The sequence below is a fragment of the Lonchura striata genome, chromosome 9, assembly GCF_050655825.1.
Source record: "Lonchura striata isolate lonStrDom1 chromosome 9, ASM5065582v1, whole genome shotgun sequence".
NCBI classification, from domain to species: Eukaryota; Metazoa; Chordata; class Aves; order Passeriformes; family Estrildidae; genus Lonchura; species Lonchura striata.
Window position 1 is genome coordinate 18,089,841 of NC_140711.1, and position 26,979 is coordinate 18,116,819.

Sequence of the window (26,979 nt, forward strand, 5' to 3'; positions counted from 1 at the left end):
ACAGCTATTAAAAAAAAAAAAAAATAAAAGAAAAAGAGGAAAAAAAGAAGAAATTGAGTCTATATACATATATTCCTGCTACCTCTAAAATATTCTTACTCCATCCCAAGCTGTAAAGCTGATCAAAATTGATGGGCAAACCCTTAGAAGGCACAAGTTAGCATGGATCCATCAAAATCAATGAGCCTATCCAGATCAGGGCAAGCAGTTCTTGGCTGAAGGAGTTTATACATCTAAGACCTTCCTTTTTTCCTTAAAGAAAAATTGCATCTTTTCTATAACTACCATGTCCACAAAGGCCCAGAGATCCATCCCTGCTGAGCTGAGGTACAAGCATCACTGCAGTTAATGGTTATTACATAAATTACTGCAGGAAATGTATCCATGGACTAAGGCATCCTTGTCCTCAGCACGAAAACAGAACACGGATTTTCCTCCAGAAAGCTTGTAGCAATAGTCAACCAGGTGGATCAAGAGAGCAAAAATGTCATATGGCTCAGCATAGGTGCCATTTCTCTGGGGCCTAATCATTCTTCCATTTTCTACAGGCACCACAGGAGGAGTATGGCAATGGTTTCACAAAAAAACACCTTCACAAGAGAAAAACAGAAGACAGTAACAAATTTCAAAGAATTAGGAAAAGCTGTTTGATTTCTCATCCTGCTCCCTGCTGTTCAGAAAACTGCTCTGTGAACCTGTTGTGAAGTATTTGTCCCTGTACTCAGCAGGAGAAGATGGCACTCCCCTTTCCCCACTGTACCACTACGGACTCCTCCAGAAACTGCATCTCCCCTTGTCCCCACGATCTCCATAAGTTCAGGAAAGCCAGCTCAGCCCCTCCACAGCTGCCCTTCCTGAGCCCCATGCATCCAGGGACGCCCTGTGCCATGCAGCAGCAGGCTAAGAGCAGCACACAGCCATCAGGAAACGCACCTGAGCATCACAGGCAGAGCTGAGCTTCCCTGCTGCTGAGAGGGGTCATCACCAATCACTGTTTGCATCCTAGATTTCCTTTCCTCGAAATATCAATTGTGACCAGCATTAAAATTCATTGTTATTGCCATTTTTTAAAATAGGAAATATTATAGCCTTCTTTCTTCCTTTTCCTTGTCTTCCCTTTAGCCCAGGGAGAAACGTTGAGAGTGGTCGTAACTATCAGACTGTGACCCCGTGCAATTACAAGCCCCAGGTTACATTATTTCACCCAGTATTGCTTCCTGCACTGGAGAGGAAAAAATAAAAGCCAAACAATTTCTTAAATCAGCCAGCACCTAGTAGGGTTCTCACCTTGAACTTTTGTTTGTGAGGCGTCTTGCTCCAGCGGGTGCCTCCAGGAGCTCCTCCCCTGCAGTGCCGCTGGAATTCCGCAGGCAGGTCCCGCTGCCGCTGCGGAGCCGCCTCCCGAGGCAGCGCTGCCAGCCAGCTGCCACACGAGGTGCCTGTCGCGCACCAATTAGCAGCAAAACGCAATCTTCCACAAAGCAGCTCTCCAGCACCCTGATCTTTATTTCTCATTCAACTCCGCTGCGAGAAATGGGATCAAAATAGCAATCTCAAAGTGGTTGTGTAAGGGGAGAAACCTTTCGAGCTTGTGTGGTTAGAGATGGCACATGGTACTGAATACATATCAGGGGTTTTAATGCTAGCCCAGCAAGTATTGATGTGGATCAGAAACTAAATATAGATGTCAGCAAAATACAACAATCCGCCGGAAATTCATAAAGCAGTTTCCGTACCAAATCTTCACACAGGAGAAAGAGAAGGCTTTGGCATGGGATTTGTCCCTTTGAGGTGTTTTAGGGGAACAGGTGTGTTTGCTTTTTGGTTTTGTCAAGGTTGGATGTTTTTTTTTGTTTGTTTGTTTTGGTTTTTTTTTTTTGTTTTGTTTTGTTTTTTTTTTTTTTTTTGGAACGACATTTCTGTTGCACTGAGTTTTAAAGTTTTTATTAATAATATCTAAAATCCTATTATGAAAATAGAGCCTTCAAGTCACTCTGGGCACTGTCACTAAGCTCATGCATGTCCTGGTTTCCTACCAGTTCTGAAACAGCTGCACAAAGCAATTAGTACAAAAAACTGAACTCATCCCCAGACCCAAGTGTTTCAATTTTAATCACATTAAGCAGGTTTTAGAATAAAAAGCAGAGGAAGTGTGGCCATTAAGATTTATGTAAGCAGAATGTGATTTAAGCAAAAAATAAGGCCAGGAAGGAGCAGCATAAAAGACCTGAATATGTCTTGCAACAAAACCTGTACCAAAACTCTCCACTGGTCATGAAGAAATTTCCAAATCGGTCTCTCACTTCTGAGTGATTTTGTTCTAAACAATGGACACTTCGAGGGAATCTGTTATATCTATCCTGAAGGTGACTCTATCCTGAAGATCTATTCTGCTCCAGATAAATATCCTTTAATATTAATTGGGTTTGAGTGTGAGAAAGAATAACATTCTCTGTGGCAAGGGCACACCGGAGGTCCACAGTTTACTTGATTTGACTGTACATTGGAAACAAAGATATTTTAGGATACTTTTCTGCTTACTTTAGTAAACTCCCATTAATCTATTTTGAGAAGCTGAAATTAATTTCATCTGTTATTATTTTTACTTTTGCCTGAAACCAGCTGCCACGTTCAACTGAAATTTGCAAAATATCTCAGATTCTGTCTGCTGATTAAAAACAAACTGAATAGTAACAGAACTGCATCTTGCCTGTCCTTACATGCAGCCAATGCCTCTGAACACTTCACAGGCTGAAAGCAAACAGCAGACATTCTTCCTGGGGAGTCAGAAGCTTTCACAGGACTCACCAAACTGCAACAGCTCAGCAGTCCCTAACAATTAGATGTAGTGCCTGTCTCTAATTAAATTTTACACATTTAAGCCTATGATAAAATGGGATAAAGTGATCAGTATACACTGGTATATTAGTAAGATTATTTCTGTCTTCTAGTACGTTGAATGACAGAAGTCTTGTATACAAATTGCAATTAACACTCTTGGTGATGATGGAGAACTTTTTTGCTGGCTTTGAAAATTCATCAAGCAAAATTAGAAGAATTGTGCTTTGCTGTAGAAGAAAAATGCTTCTCTCACACTTCCCCCTCTCCTTTTCCCTTTCTCTTTGAAATGTCTAAATTGGAAGCAAGAGTACTGAAAAGCCACAGTATCAGAAAACACGAGGATATGTCAGGTGCTTTTCCTTCTGTAAAAAAGTAAAAAACTTTGAAATTGAGGTTGGCACCCACTGGCAGGTCAGCAGTGTGAGCTCCTGCCAAGGCAGGTCCAGGTGAGGTCTGGCCAGCCCAAGCTCCACCCAAGAGCACAGCACAGCAGCTGCAAACCTGCACAAAGAGGAGACACCCAGGGCTCCCCGGGCTCAGGAGTTCTGGGCTTTGGCTCTTGGGTGGCTCTGCAGCCAAACTCCCCTGGCAGCTTTTGGTGTGCTCCTGGAGCACAGCTTGGTCCCAGCAGCAGGAATCAGTCTGCACACCCCAGGACTGAGCCAAAACTACTCTCAAGCACAGCAAGTGAGGATGACCAGGGGACTCCCCTAAATCACTCTCTGTGAACTAAATCACCAGCATGGACACACCCTGCCCACCACAGGATCTGCTGTCAGATCCCACCTTCCCTCCATCAAAGACATTCAATTTAGATTTTTAGCAGTCATTACAATGCCTGCCCAATGGTTCAGTTTTACTAGTACCATCTCTGGAAAATATAAGCCAACACGACCCTAGCAAGCTGCTGGAATGACTCTCCACAGCTTACACAGAGCAGCTCAGACCTCGTGAACAGTTCTGTGCTCATTTAGAGCACAAGGGGATCATTCCTGACACTCACATGCAGGCCACATTCTAAGATTTTTAGAAATCCAAGTTTATTCATTGATCTCCATATTTTCAGAAAACCATCATTGAATATTCTGATTCTAAATTCAAATTAAATAAAACAATTTTTTTTTACTTTTTGAGGGAAGGAAAAAAAGAGAAGTAGATAAGACATCCATGAGGTTTAATGGCATAATGGTAATTCTATTAGGACAGCAAAATTAATTTCAGTTTCCCTGAGGTATCTTATTTTAATTAACAAATCCACAATCCTGCTCTATTAATTAGCATACTCAAAGAATAATAAGTTTTAGATGAGCTTAGTTCTGATAAAGCTTTTCATCCCCTAAAAAATAACAAAAGGAATTAAGAATCTCAATCCAATTTGTCTTCTACATTTAGTATCAATGTCTTGAAATTCTACCCAATAATACAGCACAACTATTAGTGATTTATTTTAATTTTGAAAATGCATTTACTGCATTTAAGACACTCTACCTACTGAAGGGGTGGTAGTGACCCACTAAGTAATCCTTGCAGGATTCCAGGTAATTTTATTTTTCATATTACTTCCTATTGATAACTAATACGGGAAACATGGAATTTAGTACAATCCTTATCTACTGTGCATTTTCCAGAAAAATCATACAGTAAGAGTTATCCATTAACATCCCAACTGGGTCAAATAGAATTCTAGGGACTTATCTGGGACACCAAGCTACACAGCAAGTGTTTTGTGCCTCAGTTTGCCTGGACCAATCAGTGGGCACTGAGCAGCCTCTTTACTACTGGTCCAATCACTCATTTTTATAGACATGTTCATGCATTAGTCTGCTTAAAGCAGACCTGGAAACCTGATTCTTTTTTCCCTGGTTTGTTTTATATTCCTCTCTTCCTGTATCACAGGTCAATTATTGGCAAAATTTTAAAAAGTAAAAAACCAACCAAAATCACAAGTTTTTCCATTTGTTCTTGATCCTGAAAGCAACAAATTTGTACTTTTGATTCCTGCAAATCACTTTGCAGATTGCCTGTTATATGAATTAAGAGAGACAAGGGAAATACTAGCAAATCACCAATGTGATTAGGTAAGCAAAAAAAGCTAAGGAGAAAACTTGTGCATACATGAAAATGTAGAGATACTCAACTTCAGAATTGCTTGTCCTGCAAAGACAGGCTGCTTCTTTGACCTAGCACCATCTGTAAAACAAATGAGAGCAAAAGTGAACACTAGGAGGTTGTATGTGCACAATTTTTCTAATTAGTATGTCTTGACAGCATTTTGCTTTCAAACTCCCAGGCTGAACATTTTCAATGTTTTACAGATGTACAGAAGCCAAGACAGTTACTGTGTAACAGAAAGACAATTATCAAGAATAAGATCTGTAGAAATAGGTGAACAACTTAAAAGTATGTGCTGTAATGGAAAAACCATGTGAACTTCTCTAACCCATCTGCCATGGCTCTCCTCAGCACTCACAGAGATGGGAATGGCAGGAGCTGCTCTCTTCCCATAACAAGATGCTCTGGTAGAGATTTGGTCCTGCTGTCTCCCCATCTCAGCTCCCTTAGGATTGATCAGTGCTGTCGTATATCCCATGAGATCCCAAAGTGACACTCTGGTGCTACCCTGCCTCTGATGTATGCAGGAAAATGACAGCTACTGTCTCAGATGTTGTCTCTAAGGACTTTGCAACCATGGACAGTTCATTGTCATAGACAACAACTTCTTGCAAGGCTGTCTAAATACTTCAGCTTTGCTTGCTTTATTTTGATTTTCATCTCCTTTTCATCTCCATGTGGTCCATCGAGGAAGCCTAATTAGCATGTCCCTCTCATATCTTTGTTTTTTCTTCAGGTACCTAATAGCAATTATTGACTGTGTTTATTTCCTACTGTTTATGTCCCAGGCATGAAGGATGATTGTCAGCAGAATTATTAACATGCCTTATCATCACTTTATTATGCATCCTTTTGAAAGGCTTTGTAATGTGTTTGTTAGTTTACTCAGAAAAATATAGAAGTTTAGAGAAACTTTCCCCTCTACAGAAGAAAACAGGGCAGTGCTTTCAGAGACCACAGAAGCAGGGAATATCCTTATTTAATATTTTATGTTTTTTAATTAGGGTTTCAATATCTCAGGATTGATATTTTTGCTCTAGTGGGGACTGGTACAGATAGATTTTTTTTAAGTAATTTTTCATTAATAGGAGTACTAAATTAATGCTTAATAATAGATTCACCAGCTCTCCTATTTCTTGAGTATCAGGTAACCAAATACAGAACTCCAAGTTTCAAATTTGTTCAAAAGAATGGGAAGTTACAAAAAGAATCCCCTTCCTGCTAAACACACACACACCATTTTTATGTAGCAATTATACTATTTGAATACAGGCAGGGAGAAAGCCAGGGAGAGACTTAGCATGTCAAAAACAGAAAATGTATTAATTATAGCACCAAGAAATGAGAATAATGAAATACTGGGAGACATTCTACTCTTGTTTATTCCAGCACAATAGTTTGTTCTGGTGACTAGTGTATGAGTGTGGCATATATATATATATATATATATATATATGTATATACAGAACTATAGATTTCATTTTATGAACGCCAACATTTGGTTAATGGTTACTAAATCTGGCATTTACAGAGACATTAGGAAGGATGGTATTTATTTGCAATTTTATTTCCCTCAGAGTGAAACATGGAATCCATACAGCTGTACAATGAAGATGATTAGAATTGCCAGAAATGAAGGCCTCCTGGGAAAAAAAAATATCAGTAGCATAGTTTAACTACATGAACCATAATTGCATTATTAGCTCTGCTGCGCTCTACCACAGGAAAGCTAATGACATGATTCTGAAGAAGCTTTATAGATTATGGAAAACTATATAACCTCTTGCTCTCCCATTGACAACACAACTCATTTGAGATCCCTGTTATTAAGGGAAGGAAAACTGTCTCATTTTTCACAAACCCTGTGAATATGTCTTTTCATGGATTTTGAACTTTAACTGTATATGTCCATGGACCCAGTAGCTGAAATAAGAAATAACCATTTGTACAACCTTAGCTATCCCAATTTTAGCTGTGAAATGTATTTTCAGTCCCAGTCCAACACATAAATTCAGAAGGAGGGAGGAAGAGGCATTCCCTGATCCAGGTATGGACTTGGCGGCACCTGGAAGGTAGCAAGAGGATTGTTATCATAATAATCACTGTATTATATAATTATATATTATTATTATCATCATCATATTATCATAAGCTGACAGCAAAACAAAATGTCTGGGGTTTTTCAGAGTTCTAATTGTACTTACTGTTTAATCAGTCTGCCTACAGTTTACTAGCAGGTGTCCATCTTAAAAGCACAAGACCAAAGTAATTTTCATTATGTTCTGAAAATGTGCAAGTTATTGCCAGCGAGTGACTCCCTCTTTGTCCCTCCCAGCCTCCAGGTTGCAAAGACATAAATATATGATAACCACGACTTTTTCAGTAACTACTGAAATAGAAATGTGTAATCAAGGTTATTAAGTCTTAAAACACAAAACGATCCAAGACACAATTTTCAAACACTGGGCATGGGAGGAATCTCCTCCATCACATGACACAAAGCCAACTTGCTTGATGTTTCACTAGAGCACATTTGCTCCAGGACTCCTTGGAAACCTGCAACAACCCTCAGGGATTTTTTTCTCACTTTGTGTGCACTGATAGGCACCTGTGGGTCTCCCCCGAGTTCTCCACCATACAAGGATCAGTTGGTTTTTTTTCACTGGGGAGGCTTAAAAGTGAATTTATGAGCTCTGTGGGAACTGAAAGAGAACCAGCCTTGGGGCTTTTCCCAATCCACAGTTCAAAGGTGGGCATAATTCATTTAATCCGGTTTTGGTCTTGGATCGCTTCACCACTCTCCAGGACGGGGCTCAGACGGGCACGTTTGCTCTCTCCGGCTCTGGGGCGCTGCTCCTGCCCTCACCGGCACCGTGAGACCATCAAGGCACCCAGGGCCTTTAATGGGACCTAGGCTAGCAGGGTAAAAAACGAGCCCTCATTTATCAGCAAAGTGTCCTGTCATTATTTACACATGATCTCCTGCATAATTGCCTGCTGGGGTGATCCCCACTCTGAAAACCTGTTGTGCCCAGCGCCGGCGGAAAGGGCTCCTGAAGGAGCCCCAGGAGGCCAAAGGAGACCCTGCAGTGAGGGAACTGTACTGCAGCGAGGGAACTGTCCTGCAGCGAGGGAACTGTCCCGCAGCGAGGGAATTGTCCTGCAGCGAGGGAATTGTCCTGCAGCCAGGGAACTGCCCTGCAGCGAGGGAACTGCCCTGCAGCGAGGGAACTGTCCTGCAGCGAGGGAATTGTCCTGCAGCGAGGGAACTGTCCTGCAGCGAGGGAACTGTCCCGCAGCGAGGGAATTGTCCTGCAGCCAGGGAACTGCCCTGCAGCGAGGGAACTGTCCCGCAGCGAGGGAATTGTCCTGCAGCGAGGGAATTGTCCTGCAGCGAGGGAACTGCCCTGCAGCCAGGGAATTGCCCTGCAGCCAGGGAACTGCCCTGCAGCCAGGGAACTGCCCTGCAGCCAGGGAACTGCCCTGCAGCCAGGGAATTGCCCTGCAGCCAGGGAATTGCCCTGCAGCCAGGGAATTGTCCTGCAGCCAGGGAATTGTCCTGCAGCGAGGGAATTGTCCTGCAGCGAGGGAACTGCCCTGCAGCGAGGGAACTGCCCTGCAGCGAGGGAACTGCCCTGCAGCGAGGGAACTGCCCTGCAGCCAGGGAATTGTCCTGCAGCCAGGGAACTGCCCTGCAGCCAGGGAATTGTCCTGCAGCGAGGGAACTGCCCTGCAGCGAGGGAACTGCCCTGCAGCGAGGGAACTGCCCTGCAGCGAGGGAACTGTCCTGCAGCGAGGGAATTGTCCTGCAGCGAGGGAACTGTCCTGCAGCGAGGGAACTGTCCTGCAGCGAGGGAACTGCCCTGCAGCGAGGGAACTGCCCTGCAGCCAGGGAACTGTCCTGCAGCGAGGGAATTGTCCTGCAGCGAGGGAACTGCCCTGCAGCGAGGGAACTGCCCTGCAGCGAGGGAACTGTCCTGCAGCGAGGGAACTGCCCTGCAGCCAGGGAATTGTCCTGCAGCGAGGGAACTGCTCTGCAGCGAGGGAATTCCCCAGCGGGCATTCGGCCGCATCCCCCCACACGGCCGGGGAGAGCCTGAAGTGCACAAGTCCCGGAGCCGTGCCCGAGATGTGCGTGTCCCCCGTGCCCGGCCCTGGCCCCGGTTCCCGGCCCCGTCCCGGCTCCCTGTCCCGGTCCCCGGCCCCGTCCCGGTTCCCTGTCCCGGTCCCCGGCCCCGTCCCGGGCCGTGCGCGGGAGGATGTTGCCATCCAGCGGCCGCTCCCTCCATTACAGAGCGCTCCCCTCCGGGCCGCCTCTCCCGGGGCCATTCCCCAGCCGGAGCCGGCTGCTGAGCCGGGGCAGCAGCTCAGCTGCTTCTGCACCGCTCAGAAACACTCCTGATCCCAAGTGCTTTCAATCTCCAGAAAGGAGGAGATTTAAAGCATCTAAATTAAAGGTATCTGACCTATTTATTAATAAAATCCAACCAGGCATTTTTTCCTCTCTAGCTCAGGAGCATAACATATAATTCTGATTCTACAAAGAGAAGGTATGTAGGAAAGTGTTGCCCTCAAATCTGTTGTACATACTGCCTTACAAACCATAGGGGGCATTATGTTACCATGGTTTGTTCTTCTCATTTATCAATTTAAAATTATGTTCTGCTATTGTGGTATTCATCCCGCTCTCAAAATCCCTGTCTTTACACCAATGTAAGAAATAACTGCAGAAAAATATGTTCTACGTAGTCTGCTGTTTCAAAAGTCCTTTTCAGGACATTCAAAGCATGAGATACACATGTTTTTATCTGTAACTTCATTTAGATCCATTCACATGCTCTGAAATGTGCAAGTTAATGTGTAAAGTGTCATAACTCTGTTACTGAGTGAATGTATAAAGTAAGGGACTAACCTCCAGAAAGAGATGAAAAAGGTCATTTAACTCTCCTGGGCTCTGCACAGCATGAAAATATTCCCTCACTGTTTACTTGAAAAGAAATGCAACTACAGGTTGCACAAATTACCAGGTCTCTAAACAGTGCCTTCCACAAACCTTTCCCAGTCTGTGCCCCAGTTCAGCTCCCACAGCCAGTGCCAGGTGTCCACAGAGGAAGGGTAAAGTTCTCATGGCTACAGTTGCTCCCAAAGCACGATTTATAACCTTTGCATGCTTGCTGCAGTAGGAAGGTTTGAGGATCCTGTAAACAGCAGAAAAGAAAGGTAAATTCAAAACTGGCTCATAATTTTTGCTTACAGGAATTATCTTTCAGGAAGCAAGAAGGAAGCCTTTAAAGCATAGAAATCACTGTGATTTAGCCCAAATTTAGGTTAAAAAGGCAGGTATTCATTAGCAGATTTTGCGTTGAATCTAAATTTATTTTAAACTTTAGTCTGACAGGAAAAAGTTAATTGAAGAACAGATTCTCTTCTTGTTCCCTTTATAAAGAAATATAGAAAAAAAGAGGCAAATTTTGTAGGTTGTTTTAACAAACAATATTTAGACCACTTCAGAATAAATACCAGCCTCTCAGGGTGAGATTTGATACCCTCTTGTATCAAGAGATCTGACCAGTTCCTTGTTCAAAGAAAGACTTGCCAAAACAAAAATCAGGAGCAATGGACAAAACCTAAAGTATTAGATTGTAAAATGGCACTGAAGCTTGGGTGGGTTTTGCAAGGAAAAAATGAAATATCAGCCACTATCATTAAGAATCTTCAGAAAATTTCAAGTTTTTAGTATTCATAAATTCACTGCTTATTGTAGATTGTGATCCAGAGAAGAAGGATAATATAATGAGAAAGACAGGAACATTTTGTGGTGAAATTTAATTTTCTGAACCACTTCTAGGAACAAACTAACAATTTGATTCTAAGGTAGTTCTCCATAACTCAACTGTGTGATTAATTTTGAAAGAGTTGGCATTCCATCATGCCATCCAGTTTCTCTCACATCTTTCAGCAGAGATCCCTCAGATGCAGAAAGAATGCACTGATACTTCTTGGTCTCACATCACATCTCAGCCACTAAATGCTACCAAAAAACTTCTGCTGAAGAGAACAAAGCCAGCTGCACCTGTCTAACAGCAAACAGTGCCTGAAATCTCTAATAGAAGGAAGGTGTGGGTGCGTGCTGACAGCAGTCACCATGGGTTTGGATAGCTCACAACACAGAACAATGATGCAGGACTGAGCAGGCAGCAGAAGACAACCTTTAGTGCAGGAAGGGTGCAGCTCCAGGAGCACTGGGAAAATGCTGCTTGTGCTGCACACAGTGGTTGAACAAGGGGAGAGTTCAGTGCTCCTGACACCTACAGAAACACTGCCCAGAGAGAGAAAGGGAGATGGGGCCATCTGTTTTTTACAATATTAGTAGAATACTTGCCTAATTACAGAGAGCCTGTGGCAGCTGCAGGAGGAGATTTATCCTTAGGTTTCCCATTCCTCTGAATGGAAAGTAGCAGGGGCAGCAGGGTTTCTTTGCATCCCATGCAATGGCACACACTTCAAGCAAGTACCATGCCTTAGGCCCCAGTTTCAATTTTGGGGAAAGGATATGGACTCACCTAGTGCCAGTTTTAGAGCTGTATTCTTTATTTTCAGAGAGGTCATGGGAGAAAGAGGAGATGAGCAAGGAACTCAAAGTTCCTAGGACTGTGGCTATACAGACCTGGTTTCTGGAATTTTCCCTTATGATGTATTCCCTATTGAGTGTTTTTTGCATGAGATGGTAAAAGAGAGCTGTGCCATTTAAAATTCAGGACTCTAAAATACCAGCAAGTGCAAAGACAACTGTTGGTAGTTTGAAATAATAATACATGTCTACAAAAGCCTTCTTTGTTGTTTTATTTATGCCTCAATTATAACACTTCTAAAAACACAGTTTGGAAAGAAGGGCACAACTCAGTGCATATCCTTTCACCTCCTTCATGCATATGAGTACACAAAATTCACCTCAGGGTCAGAAATCAAATGGTTATTATGGCTTCAGAAGGAACATCACACATGCCGTGCTCTGTGGTATCTCACAATACAGTCTCTTCATCTCCTCAGTTACCATCCACTCTTTATTAATAAGCAGTGAGCTCAAACAGAACAAAGCTTTAATCCTATACTTCTTCTGAGCAGGATGGTGTGCTATCCTCTCACTTGTTACAGCCTTCTCTTATTGGTATCCACATACCATATACTTACAGTGATATTTACTTTCTTTTCATTTCCATTTAAGAGTAGATTTTGCCACATTTTCCCTAGTGTATTTTAATCACTTGTTGAGCAATGCTATCACAGTCTGACTGCCTTGGTCTTCCCATGCTTGGTGAGCTGCCAGAGCTTCTAGCAATAACAAAAGCCAGTTGAAGCCATTGCTATTATTCTGGCTGCCACTAGGAAAAGCTGGCAGACTGTCACTTTTGCAGCTGGGTGGCATTTTATGAGGTGTGTTTCATGTTTTCACAGTGCTAACTTGGATCACAGAAAAGCACAAAACTTTAATTTTAATTGGAATGATCATAGGTATCATTCTTGCCACTGTGTGTATTACATTAAGTTAATGAACTCTGGGCGACACACTTGAACACAACGTTGCCATCAGCCCAATTCATTACCAACCTTATGCCTCATTTACATGGGTTCCTGGGTTATTTTACTGGGGATGGGGAATATGCATCCACTGTTAGCAGCTCAACTTTTTTTCTCCACTCACAAATTATTGCTTCTGACAGACAGTCTGAGGTGACAGGAGAAGCAAAGAAGCATAAGAAGAATATACAGTACCCTAAATCAGTACTGTACATTCAGGATCGGATGCTAAATATGAAGGAGCACGCAATAAAGTTTTGCAAAGTTGTTTGTCTGTTTTGTTTTGGGGGGTGGTTGCAGGGGATTTGGTTTTGTTTTGGGGTTTCTAATCCTTTTACTTGTATATTTGTCATGGCAGAGTGAGGCAGCTTTTCCTACCATTCAACAGGACTCTGCAATTGTGCTTTCTGGTAGATTCCATGCACAGGAAGGAGGGAGGGCTCCTACCTTGCAGCTTGTGGTTCTTGTTTCTCTGGCCCCCCTTCTCCTTAAAGCTCAACTTGATTTAAAAAGAAAATAATCACAGCTGGTTTAGAGTTAAAATTAGCTTGAAGGAAAATGGAGCATCTCAAGAAAAAAGGAAAAGCTGCAGAAAAGTCACGCTCCCTACAGCTTTGGCTGAACAATCACTTCTGTGAGTTGACTTAGGAATTCTCCCATCTCATTTTACTGTTGTGCCATATACAGGAAGCTACTTCTGAATGAGAACACACCTGTGTGTCTTTATTTACTGTAGCTGAGGCTGTTAATGTTTTAGAGCTTGGTGTAAGGCCATTCCAGGGACAGGAGCAATGCTCTTTCTCTACCCGCTGCTTTTCCTTGGAGTTGTCAAACAGTCCTCCTAGAAACTCTTTGCTCTTGCGTAACTTATTTCTTTACTTCATGCATTTTTCTTTGCTGTTTTCTGAAGCCAAAAAAAACAACAAAGATTTTGCAGCTTTCATAATTTTTACATATGCTTGTAAAAAACTGAGCATTTAAAAAATACAAGTGTGGAGGAACTCAAAGCCCCAAGAGCAATTTTTTCGAAAGAGCGGTTCTAGGGAAGCATATAGTATAAGCATAAGCATAAAGTATAAAAACCTCAAGTTTCAAGGTCTCTTTCATCAGAATAATAAAGCTGATTTCATCATTTCATCATTTAATAAAGCTGGCAACTGCAAATCAGCCAAATAATATTTTGTTCCCAAAAACCAAGAATTTTCTTCCTAATTTAGTCAACTCAGGCATTGTCTTCTCATTTGCTCATAGCCATGTGATATCACTTTCTCCTCATTATCCATTAATACATTAAAAAGGACAATTGTAATTAGGATCATCAAAATTCCCCTTACAGTACGGATCACATCTCTCTGATGTAAGGATGAACAAACTGCAAAACTCAGAAGCATTAAAAGACCTCAAGCTCTTATCACAACTCCCAGGCTATATGAAAGCTGAAAAATTTGTTGTGGGAGAAATATATATTCTCTGGTGGAAAGCAGTGCAGCCTGTAACACTGCAGTGTTGAGAGCACAGATCTGTGCCCATGCAGGAGGAACATTCCTGGTGCCCATTCCAGGGGTGCAAGGACTGATGCAGGAGGTGAGTGCTGTACCTTAAGATTCACATATCTGTGTGAATGAACACCAGAGACAGTGTACCAATATCCAAGTCTCAGCTGTTGTCAAGTGCTCTGTCATTCTGAAGGTGATTCAGGCAATGTTGAAGGATGAGATTTCAGCGTATTTTGACTTCTGCTAATCTCACCAGTGAGGAAATACCAACATTTAAGTCTCAAAAATTTCTTATCTATCTGCCCACTCTTGTCCCCTCTGCCAGTTTTCTACAAGGAGAGGACAAGAATATTACTTGGTTGTAAGAGAGTGGGTGGATAAGAGTAAAAAAAATATTAAAATGGATGATGTGAATAATTAAAACCACTTTTCTATCTACTGAAGGAACAGAAAGCACAAAGATGAAAGTGAAGTCGCTTGTTTTATGAGTCGCCTGGCCAATCAATACCATCCGTCAGCAGCAACTGTATAAACACATCCCCTCAGCAAAGCCTTTGTAGAGCCACCTGCACCCTGATCCAGACTGAACCTCAGTGACATTTCAAACGTTCTCACGAGAAGTTTTCTTCATTCAGCGAGTACAACATACTGCATGGCTGAGCAAATTACTGCAACATATGCAGTGATAGTTTAGGATTTTCAAGCAGTTATTTGAGTTGTTGGGAGCTTTTCTAACTAGTGTTGCTTTTTAACATTTGAAACCCCATATTCATTTCCATCCATGTCCCAGACAGATTTGACAAAACTTCTGCACATTTTGCAGCTTGGCTCACAACTGCCAAATTCCCCAACCACTGTAAATCAGTTTAGCAGCACTGAACTTAATGGAGAGAGGTGAATTCAATCTAGCTGAGGATTTAGCTATTGCATTTTATAGCATAAAAAAAAAAAAGGGCATCTTGAGAAGTTATTTATTATTGGTCTACCAGGTTTATTTGTTTTTACAATGTTTGACAGAATCATAGGAGTGAATTGTCACTGCAGTAAGCAGGGGGTTATGCATACAATTCTCATTAACAGTAGTATTTTTCTGGGTATTTTGCAATGCCAATGCCACCTAATCAGTCCTAGCTTTCATGCTTCTGCATGCACAAAGCAGAAGGAATAGGACTTAAGGAAGGTGAAGTGAAATTACTATGCCAAAAAAAATCCCATCCTGATTTCATTACTGAACTTCACAATCCCCAAGCAATGTGAACCATGATACTTAATGACATTTTACACTGAATTCAAGGCAGTCATTACCTTAACCAGTCTGCTCTCAGTGTCCAGGTTTGCTCTATGGAATGTTTCCTTAATACAGACTTTAATATAAAAGGTCTATTTTGAAATTCTATTAAAAAGTCCATCTTTACATTAAAGTTCTGCCAAAAGAAAATTTATTTATTAAAGATACTGTTTACTCTTTGTTTAGGCCTGAAATCAGCAGGTGTTTTTCGAGTTCTTCAATGATCAAAAAACATAACACACAACTGCTTTACTGCATGTGAATAAAACGGGAAAATAACATTGCTTCAGTCTCCTCTTCAAATTTTTTTCAGGGTTCTATTTAATTTTGTTGCTCCATTCTCAAATTGTGTAGTCTAGAATCAGGGTAATTCAGTGTACAAAGGAAGAACAGAAATGAGAGCTGTGGCAGGAGTGATGTAAGAAGTGTTTCCTGCTAGCATTTTTACTTTCCTCTCTGCCCAGTTGTATACATGGATAGTGGTGCTGTGGATTCACTAACATTTAACTACTTCTTTTTACACAGTATTGGCAAATTCCTTACCAAAACTTTTCAATTAATTGATTCTCAGGTACTAAATAGCATTGTCATTGATGGATCCTCAAAGGAGGTGACATTACAATACCAACAGTGACACTGAAAGATAAAGGGGACAGAAACACAAGGAAAGAACACAGGCAGATCTACCAAGTTCTCATGTGAAACTTCCAGTAATTCTTTATCTCATCATGAGACAGCATTCATTAGTCAGTTCTCTCTCTGCCATCAAGACCAGAAGGAAAAAAACAAGTACAACCAAATTGTGAAAACAGTAATTCAGAATCAATTTTGGCATAGGAAAAGGGAAAATTTCTTCACCTGCCCTGAAAATGAAATAAGCAATGAAGTATGGCATTAAATTCTTTAAATAAGCTCTGTTACTGTGATAGAAATTGCTGTAGTTTCATAAACAGACAGAATATTTGATAACATATCTTCTGCCTCCTAAGTGTAGTTTCACTGAAATTGAAATATTCCAAACAATAGCTTGCACAAAATGGTATCTCATATTTCCATGGGAAATATTGATGGAGTAAAAGGGGTTGAAGCATAAACAGCATGACAGAAAATTTGTTTTTTCCAGAAAAAGCCAAATGAATTAATTGTCAATACAGTGAGGTTATGAAGCTCCACACAGACTAGTTAGGCAACCCTATGTGCCTTGCCTACACAAAACTTTTAGTGCAGTAACCACCTAATAATTCATTGATAGATGTGTCAAAAAACAACCAAACCAACCCAAAACAACTCCCTTATAGGCAGAATATGTTAAGTCTCCTCATAAATCAGTAATTATCTTTCTCAGTGCACTTCCCAGAATAGAACAGCATTACTGGAAGCAGTGGCTAAGCAAATACTTCTCATTCCAGCCTCTTTCTGACCTTACCAAAAGTATCACACAGCATAACAGCTTGTTTGCTTTTTTTTTTTTTTAGAATTTTTTGCTTGCAAAAATATTGTGAAAATATTGTGGCTTATTCAAGTTTAGACAGCTTGTATTTTAGCTTGAGAGTGTTTGAGCAGGGGGCATCTCTTTATCCAGGGCTTAGTGTTCACCTGTGCCAGGTCACAGCAGCACACATGGAGAGCCTGGATTGTTCTGCTGTGGGCTTGGATGGCAGAAACAGCACTGGCTTCAGAGGAATATTTTCTTCCAAAACCTCTTCTTAAGATTCCACTGCAGAGCTGAGGAGTGCTCAAATCTTATGTTCTTCTAATGAAATAAAATAAGCATCAGGGAAAAGCGCTGAAATATATTTTTAAACTGGAATGAATTCAAAGGTGCTGCTGTCAAGATCATACACCACACAATACAGAAATGTGTCTTAGCTGATCACATCCCACTGTAGAAGAAAATAATTTTGAAAACACACCTTTTTCTGTCACCTTGTCTGACAAGCTTTATGTATTTTATTTGTATGCAAGTGAATGGCAGTTTATTGTGTCCCAGGGGATGAAGTATTAATGATCATTTGTTCCCTGCTGTGTGGCCTGTCATAATTTTGAAGAAAGACTGACAGAAGTAACAACCAATCAGTCTGGCAATACTCACCTAACAGTGGCCACTCAGTCCCTTTTAACCAAGGTCCTTTGCCAAATCCTTAGGTAATTTTCATTTTAAAAACACAATTTTTGATAGCATCTGCCAATTGCTAGATAGAAGCAGACTAAACAAACTGAATATTTCTTTTGTGCAGCTGTCAGACTTCTATCTCAGCAGGTGTTTTCTGGAAAAAAAGACTTCCAATCTGAAAGCCCATTTTGGTCAGCAAGAATCAATCTCTAAAACATTTGGCAATTTGTTATATCAATATCTTAACATGGTGAATTCCTTGCAGCATATAAGAATTAAATCCAGTTCTGACAAGTAAATAGAAGGCAGAATTTTTTAAAATGATACTACAAAGTCAAGTGTCAAAAAATCCTACAGATTTATACAATGTGTTGTCATTCATTTCCCTCTTCTCTGCAATGCTGCCTGCTTCATTTTACCTCGAGGCTCATGGAAAAACCCAGATAAAGACAGTTGTTACCAACTCTGACATGGAAATAACCCTACATTTTATTAGTCATTTTATATCCTCCAGCCTCACAGTAGATGCACTCTGAGCTATTAAAAAAAGTTTCAAGGAAATTATTTCTGAGTGTTTGCCGAGAACAAGGTACAGATGATTATGGAGAAGATTAGCAGATGTTGGTATCGACAGGCAGTTGCCACGTCCCCCACAAAAAGAGCTGTGCTCTTTTCCAAGCAACTGCTTTTCATTCCTGTTCACACTGAAACAATATGGAGTCCCAATACCCCTGCAATCTGTCTGAAAGCTAAATACTGATATAACTGATCTTGGTGAAAACTGATTGGGGAGGAGGGAAATTAAAAATGTGTGTGTGTGTGTGTGTGTGTGTGTGTGTGTGTGTGTGTGTGTGTGTGTCAGTGACAGGTGCACATCAGCTTGAGGCAAACCCTGTCTCCTGGGTGACAGATAGGTTGTGACAAGGTGTGACACGGCTGATGGACCCTACCTGGAGGAAGCAGCATCACCTACTCCCATCCCAGGGAGTGCTTCTGAGACCTAACGACAGCCAATATCACTCAGGTGTTGCAGCAATAACATTTTGATGGAAATTAAATAGATACATTGAATCAAAGGCATTTGTATAAATGGCATAAGAAAGGGAAAGAGACTTGTTTGCTGCCTGCTGTTCTTTATATGCAAATCTTAATATATTACATGGCAGCATACTTGCCTTCCATAGCCACATAAATGTTTTACTGTTTTATGAGATGTTTGCAATAAATGTGATTGATGATGATTTTTTTTTCATAATTGCCTATTAGAAATACACTATTTTGGTGACAAATCCTTAAGGGATATCTCAGTTTCAAAACTGAAGAGAATGAGAAGTACCTGTGCTAGGAATGGGGTGGTGCTGCTAACAAATGTCAAAAGGCACATTCAATCTGCTGGTTAATTTTACTCATACATTTCTTTAAGCTTGTTAGCATCCTTTCCAGGTTTACTGAGTTTTGCATTTCAATCAGATACAAAGATGTATAAAAATACTGTTACCGTACCTTAGGGCAGGCAAATAGCTTTAAGCTACGCACACAAATAGTCACAAGGGTGAATAGCTATAATTATATTGGAGTGCATCCAAGAAACCAGCTATTCTGTTTATACTTCTTGCCTCTTTGAATTTATGTGCACTTCAAGCAAACATACTGTAAACTGATTTTAATACTAAAAATGTTGACCTTAGTATTACATCTTCTTGACTATTTTTCACAAGATTGCTCTTGTACTGGAAAAGATGCAAATGTCTAGATAAAAATTTATAGCAGGAAAACTGGACCATTTGTAAAATAATCTTGGATATCACTAATAGTCACTTTAAATGCAGGAATGTTAAAGATCTTTGCCCTACAGATTTGAAGCCAAATCCTGTCCTGTGCAATTCTGAAATTGATCGAGGCGCACAAACAGAAAGAAACCAACTCTATTATGCTGAGATACACAGGCATTTTGAAATCCTGGGTATCCGTAGGATTCTTCCAGCACAAGCCACATCAGAGCATGGAGACAGCTGCACGAATGCTCTAAAGGTCATACATGGATTTGCACTCATTAGTGGCCCTTGTAATTTATTTGTCAGAGGTTTGGCTCCATTGTTTACATTAGACCTCTCACATACATTAAGGAAGTGGCAGGAAAGCAGGACTATAGCTGTTGGCATGAAAAATATGAATTATCTTCCCAGAGTATATGCAATTATATCCCTCTTATCCATATCCTGTCCACATAAAATCAAAGTAGCAGCATAGGCGAGCTTATGTTTGTGTGGTGCTGCTGAATCCACTCCCAGCCACAGCTTTGCTTTGGTTTCTGTGGGGACTTAGGGCTTTGGTTTTTGCAGCATTAAGACATGAACAATGTCTTTTTGTACCACTATGAGTTCCAGCAAAATTGCCAGGGATAGACTGTTGCTGATGAAAATGCATCATCCACTCATTACCAGTGCCCACAAAATATAAGTAACATATCAAGGAAATCAACTGGTAAATATAATACTCAATAAGTATGCAAATAATCATTTAGGACAGGAAAATCTTCTGCAACATTAACTGACAAAAAATTAATTTGTTATAATTTATCAAGTTTTTAGATACATACATGATACAATGGACTTTTTTGAGTTAAATTATAGGAAACAAAAATAGCAATTTTAAGCTAGTAAATGAATGGAACCAAACCCGAGACTTTCACATCTGTGAATTATTAGTCCCAGATTTCCATAACAATACATTTTTTTCTTCTAGGTTAATTGAATTAAGAGAAAATTTGTCCAATTTTTTGCCAAATAAATTAGATTTAATATATTAACTTGGGAAGACATCAGAGGAAATTTACTGGGTTCATTAGGCTTAGGAAATTAAGTTACAGAAAATTGTGCTTCCTTGTAATGGACTTAAGCAGTAATATTTAGCAGTCTGCCAAAGATACACATTTCTCATACAAAATAGATATCTTATAATCTGAAAGACCCACTACTTCACAGCACCTGCAGTCATGATTTGTAATGGAAAGATTATTCCTACTTCTAAAACATCTAGAGAACTCTACAGAATGGAAAACAATGTTAATTACAACCACAAAAAATGAACCACTTACCCATTATTAGGAGTAATGGCAAGGGGATATTACTCTGAATAACCAAAATACTTGGGTAACCTGCTGAAGATATCACAGACGCTCCAGACTGGGCAGTGGCTGCATTATCCCCTGCTCAGCTGTGCTCACCCTCAGCACCACCCAGGGAGGGCAGGGAGCTCCTAGTCCAGTGCCCAGCCTGGCCTCTCTGTGGCTTTTCCAAATTCACAGGAAGATTAATCTACAGCCCAGACAGAGCTTCCGTGATAACAGTATATACTGAGGTACAGAGGTGCAAATTCATTGCTTGGGAGGCTTGGGATATATTCTAGTGGAATGCAGGTGTATATGCAGGAAATATAGGATAACACACACAACCCTTCAAGGATGTGCTCCTACAACACCACCTTGAAGCATTTTTCAGTGACAAGTTAAACAAGGTGTTCACTCCATAATTCCACACAGAGAGAATCCCAGGCAGAACTATTTTATAGAAATTCCTTTGTGAATACATTATCTCCTATTAAAAAACAACCATGTGAAAGAAACTAGAACAGGTTGGAAAAAATCTTCATGTCTTGTAAGGAGGGAAGGACCAAACCCTTTTCCAAATTAGCTGAAGAAGGAACTCCTCCACTCCTGTGGTTGTATCCATGGCTGTGACAGCCCAGAGCTATTCCTGATCTGGATCAGGCCAAGGAATAGACTATCCTGTGTGGTTACAGCCATTTCTGACAGCTCAGAGGGTAACAGGAGAGACATTAAAACCTCCCAGTCTAATCCCCAACCTGAATAGGAAGAGAATGTAAGATGCTGAGTTCTCCTCCTGAGCAAGATGACAAAACCACCTGGGTTGTGACCTTTTAGGAGAGCACTGTCAAGTCTCATTAAATTCCATCCTAGAGGTACAAAGGTTTTCCAAAAAGTATCGGCACAACTGTACCACATTCCTACATGGTACAGTTGTGCTTGATGTTTGAAAAAGTTACCTCTATGGCATGAAATTTTAAAAAGGATTTAAAAATTCTGAAATAGAACAGCCTTCGTATGAAATAGAAACTAAAAAGGTTTGTCATGATCACCCTTAATTCTAACAGGAAGGATATTGCTCAATATGAGATCCTCCTCCCTACCAAAGCAATTTATTCTGAACTATTTGCCTGCCCTAAGGTACGGTAACAGTATGAAGATTGATCTGAGTGAGAGAATAAAGTGTGAGCCTCCTCATGATATCACATGTATTGTTAAAACTCATGTGAAATATAGTCTAGTTTGTAAGTAAGTTTGGCCAAAATACCACAAATTAAAAACTTCTATTGGCAAATAAAGCACCAAGGGTTACAACAGTATTTTCCTAATCTAAACACTTAGATAAATTGGGATCACACAATCACTAAAAATCTATCCAGAAAGAGCACTGCAGACTCCACAGAAAATCCTCAGTGGCTACTGCCTAAATCCACCCAACCAACTTCAGTAACCAGTGTTGGTTCAAAAGAAGAGAAAGACATAACTTTTTCAGAGGGAAAAATAAAACTAACTCCCAGTAATTGAGAGGCCTTATAGCAGACTTCTCAGTGGCCCTTGAATAACTGATAGCAGGGCTGTTCTGGAGCACTGTTGCAGAGATTGCAGCAAAAAGGAATTGAGCAAGACAGACCTGTACCACCACACTTGGCTCAGTCTTTGTGGGCAAACACCCCTTTCTTCCAGAAATGTAAGTGAAGTAACTGGAGTTGATACTACTTCCCTGCTCTTTGCTTTCCTTTCTTCACACAAACTGTCTTTTGCAACCATACTATTCTACTAGGATATGCTAGGATATTTGACCATCCTAGGGTAAGGATGCTGCTGCTGATTTCCTCCACTTCTTTTCCTGTGTCTAATGATTCCCTACCCCACTTCAAAAGGACAAGGGTCTCAAACAAGTATCTGGACCACAAATAAGCACCAGGAGGCTTTGTGTGATTCCTTAGTGTCTTGTGCTCAGATAACAATAACTGGCAAAGAAAAGCCCAAAAAAGAAAAAGGAAAACCAATACAGGGTGGCATTTTATAATGGGCTGTATTTTGGAACAAGGCAGGTACAAACTCTTAAACTGGAAGACTGCTTAAGTAAATTATGATGTGCATGGAACTGGCTCTTTGAAGAATATTTCCTGTCCCATCTACCACAGAAGGAACAGGTCCCTTCCTGCTTCTCTGATCCCAGCTGAGAGGCAAAGTTTTGTACCTTGCTCAAGACACTCAGTAAAGAACTCTGTTATTTTTTCAGCTAAAATCTCAAAAGAAGGTGCATGCTTACAAGTGCCAGTTGCACTGCTGAACTTTGTGAAAGGCTTGCTTGAAACAACTTAAAACACCAACTTCATCCCATATAAAATATCAGCTCTTCAGCATTTACTCCTAAAGCTTGTACAGCTGGGACTTTGACCTTAGTGGAGCAGATGGTGTACATGGCTTAGCATATATTTCCAGGATCCACAAAAATGAAAAGCGCACTATCATATGAACTTTTTTATTATTACTCCATGTGGCATCAATAGTTGGTTAAGGAGAAAAACAAGACCTAAAGATTCAAATTTTCTAGATGTTTTAGGGGTGTCCTAGAATATATACTACAGACTGTAAAACCATTCTTCACATTTGATGAATACACTTAGAAGTGACCATCTGGAAATTATCAAAATTCACAGGAACTAGAAAATATATACACAGTGTGGTTTCATTATTCCCCACACTCCCACATTAACTCCCATATTTAAAAAGACAGAATTGCCCATTTATTTATTTTTAAAATTCTTGAGCAGATTAACCTCTTAGAGAGGATGACTAGAAGAAGAATATAATGAACCAAACTGGACAATGGGGCTTTTCTACTCTTAGCCATCTCCTCCCCCTCCTGTACCGTGTCCCTGTTACACAAACAAATGCCACTGCCCTCGTGCCCTGGGTACAGGCTATCCCCAAATGCCACTGTCCCCGTGCCCTGGACACAGGCTATCCCCAAATGCCACTGTCCCCATGCCCTGGACACAGGCTATCCCCAGATGCCACTGCCCCCATGCCCTGGGTACAGGCTGTCTCACAAGACATCATCATCCTTGGTGAGCTCAGTCTGACACTGCCTATGCAACTCCAGCAATCTGTGGCCTAATGAAGGCTCTGCTGTTTCTCCCTCTAATTATCTCATCTTTATTGACATGTAATGGGAGGCATGACTCAAACTCCCCACTCCAGCACTCTCCTAAATCTTTTTTCTTTCTTCTGAGGTTTACAAAATGCCTGGCACTATTGCAAAACATCAGCTAAACCAGTGAAAAGTATAATTTCAGTTTGAGGCTGTCTTTTACTGGAATGAAAAAAGACCAACAGTTTTCACACAATTACCTTAGGCCTGTGGGGATTGATTCATTAAAAAATAACTTTGTGGCTTCCATGGTTTGATGCCAGCAGAATCATTAAAATAATGTGTCTTATATTTCTTAATATGAGAATTCTCATTAACATGATACATCCACTATTACCATATTCATCTCAAATTCAGTGCCAACAATTTCCAGAGTGACTTCCCATATAAAAAGGGTGATTGGAGAACTAATAATTGAAACAGACATTAACAAAGACAGTTTGATTATTAATTACCAACATGGGCACCTTCCTATGGTACTTTAAGCAGGAATTGATTTTCTACCTGTAAATTTTTTTTCTATAAAACTTTGAAAATAAATCAAGAGAAGCCAAAACAGCTACTGTGGGTCAAAGTGTATGAAAAAAGTTTTTTCCTACTTTTATATTACTCTTTAAAGGAAGACTGAGTATTTCAGGTAGTGTACACAGAGTAGCTTTGCTTAAGACACTGTCTCAAGGTTCTGTAAATTTTTAACAGTGCCCTTTATAAATGTTTCAGGGCTATAGAAATGAGACAGGCCTATAAGAAGTTTAATGGGTCCCTGTTTAGCTATTTGTAATGGGGATTTAACTGCTTTGTTTGTGAGCTTCAGCCAAGAAAACAGATTACCTTCATCAAGTACTAATACTCCAGAGTCAATCTAAACTCTGCTCAGCTATGGAAAGGTATCATGGGATGTCAGTAAGTGTTATAAACACTAATCCAGCAAACCTGTCAGCTGCTTTATAAAAAAATATTATATCTAAATTCAAGCTCCAAGTTCAATACTGCTCTTCCATGTCCAAAGCCTTTAAAACATTGTGATGGATCATCAGAGGCACATTTCAAAACATTCCAGTCATAATTTAAACCCTTGCAGGGAAAGTGATGTTCTCTCAGCAGTAGCAAGATAAAGGCATGCATTAAAGATTAACTAAAATAACAATTTTAAGGCCTCAGAAATGACATCATATCCACCATTTCCATCAGAACAACTTCCTCCCCATATTTGTTGTGTCCAGCTCACAGGAATGAAGCTGTTGCCAGCAGAGTGTAGAACCACTGCTCAGCCCAGCCAGAGTATCCATGGACAAGTCTATCCAGGACTTATGAACACCACTCCCTGTGAGTCCCCTTGATGTTGCTACAATCAAATCTTAGCCACAGTACTTGGGAATTAAGAACAAAACTCTGCCTCAGCCTCCTCTCCAGATCTACTCACACAAGGAAAAAGAGATTTTGCTTTGCTTCTCCACACCCTGGCAAAGCCAGAGCAGGCTGCAAGGAAAGCTGGTGCAGGATTTGCTCAGAGCCTGTGCTCCAGAGGGGAGAGTGGGACAAAAACCCAGGATCAGCACAAGCCAAGCCAATTTTATCCACAGGACCCTTCCAGCAGCAATCATGTCACCCCTGCTTTTGCCTTGTGGACTACAAATTCCCATTTCTCCTTCAAGAGTTGTTTTTCCATAAACCAAGCAGAGCAATGGTTCATAGCCATCAATCTCACCTCTTACTAGCACAGCTAATCCATCTGGGAGGAGAGAGGAGCTCGGGGCAGGGCAGCTGCAGCACCTCTGCAGCCAGGACTGCTCCTGGCAGAAGGCACCTGGGCAGCCTCTGCTGAGGTGCTGCTGGGGCACGGGCTCAGCCTCTCGGGGAGCTGAGCCAGCAAAACTCCTGAGGGTCTGCTCAGCTCACCTTGTTTTCTCATTGACTTCAGACAGACAGCAAATGTGTCCTAGCAGTCTTCTAGACCAGGGACAGAATCACTGTGTTTTGGCAGATGGAGCCCAGCCAAAGAAATTCTGCAGTGCTGCTGCACAAATATCCTTTCTTCAGAGCTTTCAATCTAGTACATTTTGTGACCATTAAAGGTAAAAAAAAAAGAAAAGGAAAAAAAAAGAAAAATAGGGAAGTAACATCTCAAGGCTTTATCCTTCAGTTCCACCTCTTTGCCAAAAAAAATTTTTTATTAAATATTTGTAATGACATTGTCATTTTCCTAAAAGAAGCTCTGTTCTCAAAAAAGTTTGGGAAGATATAGCAAGCTGCTGTAATATAACTGTCATACTTACTACATATTGTGTGCTTGGTAGTAAATTTTCCTATGAAGAGGAATGTTTAATGAAGAAAAATCATAAGAGTTATACATGATTGGCATATGGAAAATATAAACAGAACACCATTTGCATAAGAGTACATTAGAAGAATTTCTTTTATGTTTATTCAACAAATGTTTCCTAAAAGGTTTTCCTCCAAACCAAGCAATTTAATTTTCTTTTTAATGTTATTCTCAGTGGTTATAAACTTAATTAGCTTCTTAAGCTTCACATTTATTTGCATTTGAGATAAATGTAATCTCTTCTTGGTATAACTTTTTGAAATCAAAATATGGACTAAAAAGGTGCAAGTTTGATTAGTGGAACAGATACTGTAGCAAGTAATCATAGCAATGAGATGTTAATTGGTGTCTGGGTGGTTCTATTCATAGCAACAATAGGCCATAATAACACCCGGTGTCCTCTACTGTTCAACAGTATTTTGCCTTCTCATTTATCATACTGACAATTATATTGTTCTCGAATTTCCTGCCTGTCTTAACAACAGAAAGGTATATAAAATGAGTCAGGCATCTGTGATTTTTTTGAGGCAGATGAAGTCAGAAGGAATGTGCTGTAGTTTAAGTCCTCTTTCTTTCTGGAAGTTAGCAGCCTGGAACAAGTCTATTATTTTTTTCCAGAAATAAATTCTAAAATAATTCTTTTAAAGCTGCATTTGGGTGCAGTTTTTTCCTCTCTTGAAAATTGTGCTCCATTATTATTTTGCTCTGTATATCCCCTAACAGACCTAGGGATTGCAGCAGTACTTCACCCAAGAGAAAAGGGATCAGGGATAGTCCTACTCCCCTTCAAAATAAGAACAGTGAGGGACAACATTTAGGGCATGACACAAAATCTCCATCCACCAGCCTAATTGCTACTACTTTTTCTTCTCTCTGGCTGTATTTTCTTTATTTGAGCAGAAGGATTTTCACTGTTGAATTTCTCTGGTTAGAAACTCAATTAGTAGGACTCCTACATTTAG

The 26,979-nt window shown here is 40.6% G+C and overlaps 2 protein-coding genes across 7 annotated transcripts in view; both read right to left on the reverse strand.

Moving 5' to 3' along the window:
- The window catches only part of LOC110473888 (phospholipid scramblase family member 5), a 32,335-nt gene extending 25,974 nt beyond the window's left edge, over positions 1-6,361 (reverse strand). For 3 of the 6 annotated variants that reach the window (XR_014957208.1, XM_085587170.1, XM_085587171.1), the window contains exon 1: positions 1,288-6,361. The gene's annotated coding sequence lies outside the window, so the exon portion shown is untranslated. The remainder of the gene's footprint in view (positions 1-1,287) is intronic. The other 3 variants (XM_085587174.1, XM_085587172.1, XM_021536814.4) reach the window with 3 other exon arrangements.
- Positions 6,362-6,402: 41 nt separating this feature from the next.
- On the reverse strand, positions 6,403-12,195 carry LOC146766640 (uncharacterized). Its single transcript, XM_085587477.1, has 6 exons — positions 12,134-12,195; positions 10,007-10,151; positions 8,718-9,330; positions 7,992-8,360; positions 6,894-7,018; positions 6,403-6,596 (listed from the first exon to the last, which is right to left on the reverse strand). The coding sequence occupies exons 1-6, from the start codon at positions 12,193-12,195 to the stop codon at positions 6,456-6,458; spliced, it is 1,455 nt and encodes a 484-aa protein (XP_085443603.1). The 3' UTR covers positions 6,403-6,455.
- Between the last annotated feature and the right edge of the window lie 14,784 nt (positions 12,196-26,979).